The 2,500-nt window shown below is 35.4% G+C and overlaps 1 protein-coding gene across 1 annotated transcript in view; it reads left to right on the top strand.

The window, feature by feature from the left end:
- LOC138047160 (uncharacterized) overlaps positions 1-2,500 on the top strand; it is a 4,934-nt gene that overhangs the window by 2,284 nt on the left and 150 nt on the right. The window contains exons 2-3 of the mRNA XM_068893889.1: positions 1,420-1,528; positions 2,098-2,500. The exon at positions 2,098-2,500 is cut by the window's right edge and continues 150 nt beyond it. Coding sequence (XP_068749990.1) covers positions 1,420-1,528; positions 2,098-2,423 — 435 coding nt within the window. The 3' untranslated portion in view covers positions 2,424-2,500. The remainder of the gene's footprint in view (positions 1-1,419; positions 1,529-2,097) is intronic.

Below are 2,500 nucleotides of genomic sequence, written 5' to 3'. Positions count from 1 at the left end.
TTTTTGGATTTCAATAACACTTGTTAAGATCTACATTTCGTGCATAATCATAAACCGGGGCAAAAATATCTTTTATTTGTAGGCACCGTCCTTAATGGGAAAAAAAAAAGCTACCCCGTCTCTGGGGGTGTTGGTGTTCCATAAATAATTTTCTTTCTTTTATCCCTTCTTAAAATGCCATTCAAATTCACTTTTACCCCCACCTTAAGAATGAACACTTTATTGATAAATAAATCAATAAATAAATAAATGAAGAAATAAATAAATGAATGAATGCCCCATCAGAGGTACATGATCACAATAATGTCCTACTTACCTTACAAGTAATATTTTTTATTTGAATTATTCAAGGCATGTAAACAAAAATATATATTAAAAATACCTTAACATTTAGAGCAAAGATTTAAGAATGAAAGCTTAGATCATACATGTAGGAGGGGTCCTTTCTATGCATTTGTCCTTTAAGACCCTTCCTCTCTTTACCATCTCTAGTCTTTGCCTGTATTACTTTTTTATCATTTTCTGCCCACATTTGTGACTCTCCCTTGAGATTTATAAGCTTTCAAAGAGCCTCTAATACCACATCATGACATGAGAAAACACATGACTTTATCCATCTAGCTTAGTGCCTGCCAGACTTCCTCAATGGGACATTCCGTTTATGACCTGAACGTCCCTATGGGTGAGGTCCATCAAAATTCAACTGGTAGTAATCTTTTTTCAAAGGCACCAACAAAAAAGTGAAGGGGTAGGAAAGGTTTTTCAAAGGGTTCCAACAAAGAATTCAAGTAGTAGGAATCTCACTCATCCATACCCCAGGGGCGGATCATAAAACAGAACGTCCCAGTTCGATTCGCTTTTCCATATCCTTTTTGATGGAGGCACTTAAAGTAACTTACTTGCTTCCATTAGTTTCTTTCAATATGATAAATTCACCCTTTGGCTTGGATTTCTTACAACAGAAATTTACCCTGTTTAATGGAGATGTTGTTCATGAAATTGAAGAAACCAAGCCAGTGAACACACAACTGACCACAATCTGCTCAAAACTATTTACTTAAATTAACATGAACATGCACTTGTGTTAAGTACAACACTGCATATGTTAACTTTAACCTATCACCTCAAACTTGTATAAATTTGTCACCTTCAGCTTTTTTTGTCACTTGAAAATTATTTCATGGAGACATCGAAACGTTGCACTTTTAAAGTTATCACGATTACCTTTAAATAGCCTTGAATGTTTATCCATTATTATTATTGAAATAAAGTATTCGTGCCTTAGTAATAAATCATACACATACTGTCATGTAAGTAAAAAAATTATCATAGTTGCATATAAATACAACAAAGCAGCCCGATAGTGTCCACAAGCTGGTAATCTTCTCAATTATTGCATTTTTGGTGTTGTATTGTAAGGATGTTCGCAGTGAGAAAGAATTTCAAGTTAGCCATCTCTGTAATGCACATTTGGTGAACCCAGAAACAAATGATGTGGAACAGTTAATAAAACTAATCACTGAGACAGGTATGTTTTGTGTTTGTTGTAAGTTATATTTTATAATGGTATTGAATTCCTTGTTTGAGTTATGCCCTTTTGAGATGGTTTAATGGCGTCGTGATCTAGGGGTACAGACTTAATGTTGAAGCCCACTCCTTTATTTACAAGGGATATCCGATTTCCTTTTCTCCTTTTTTCATTTTGTCATACTATGAAATGCTGCTCTTGGATCATAGGACAGTGAATGACCTGCAACCATTAAAAAAAGAATGATGTACAGCACCAGTACAAACATCAAAGGGGCGGTGCATCACATGGGACATTATAGTCCCATTGCACCTATCCCTTTTGGGTTTTGCTTCTTTTCTTTTTTTTTCTTGTATCTTATAAATTTATATTGCATATTACAAGAGGAGTACCCAATAAAGCTGTGGGGAAAAAAAAGAAAAAAAACAAGAGGTTGTATGTACATAAATTTAAATTGCTTGTGCCCTCAGTCTTAACTTCCTTTCCAATTATTCTGTATACTGACTTCCTAGTTGGTGAACAACATAACAGTTACATACATTGATTATATCTATATTTTTATCTTCAAGTTATGACCTCTGAAGGACCTACAGCAGTGGTATGCTATTGCTCGCTTGGATACCGGTCCAGTGCTTTGGCTCAAAAACTTCAATACAAAATGAAAAAAGATATCAAGGAAGGACTAATGTCAAACCTGGTGTTGTATAATTTAGAGGGGTCTATTTTCAAATGGGCCAATGAAGGAAGAGAGCTTGAAGACCACAGGGGTGCCAGAACTGTGGTTGTACATCCCTATAATGCAATATGGGGCAGACTGTTGAATGCTGAATTACGAAGCTATGAGCCAAGAGAATGTCTACAGGAAAGCTGTGAACCTGTGTCTGGATCACAATAATGTATAAAACCTTGTCAGTGTGAAAAAGGGATTCTGGTTTGATTTGCATCTGGCTAATTGAAAAATCCTGGACAGTT

Source organism: Montipora capricornis, chromosome 4 (genome assembly GCF_036669925.1).
Source record: "Montipora capricornis isolate CH-2021 chromosome 4, ASM3666992v2, whole genome shotgun sequence".
Taxonomy (NCBI): Eukaryota; Metazoa; Cnidaria; class Anthozoa; order Scleractinia; family Acroporidae; genus Montipora; species Montipora capricornis.
Note: the sequence above shows the minus strand (reverse complement) of the source record. Positions and strands in the feature narration are given on the sequence as shown.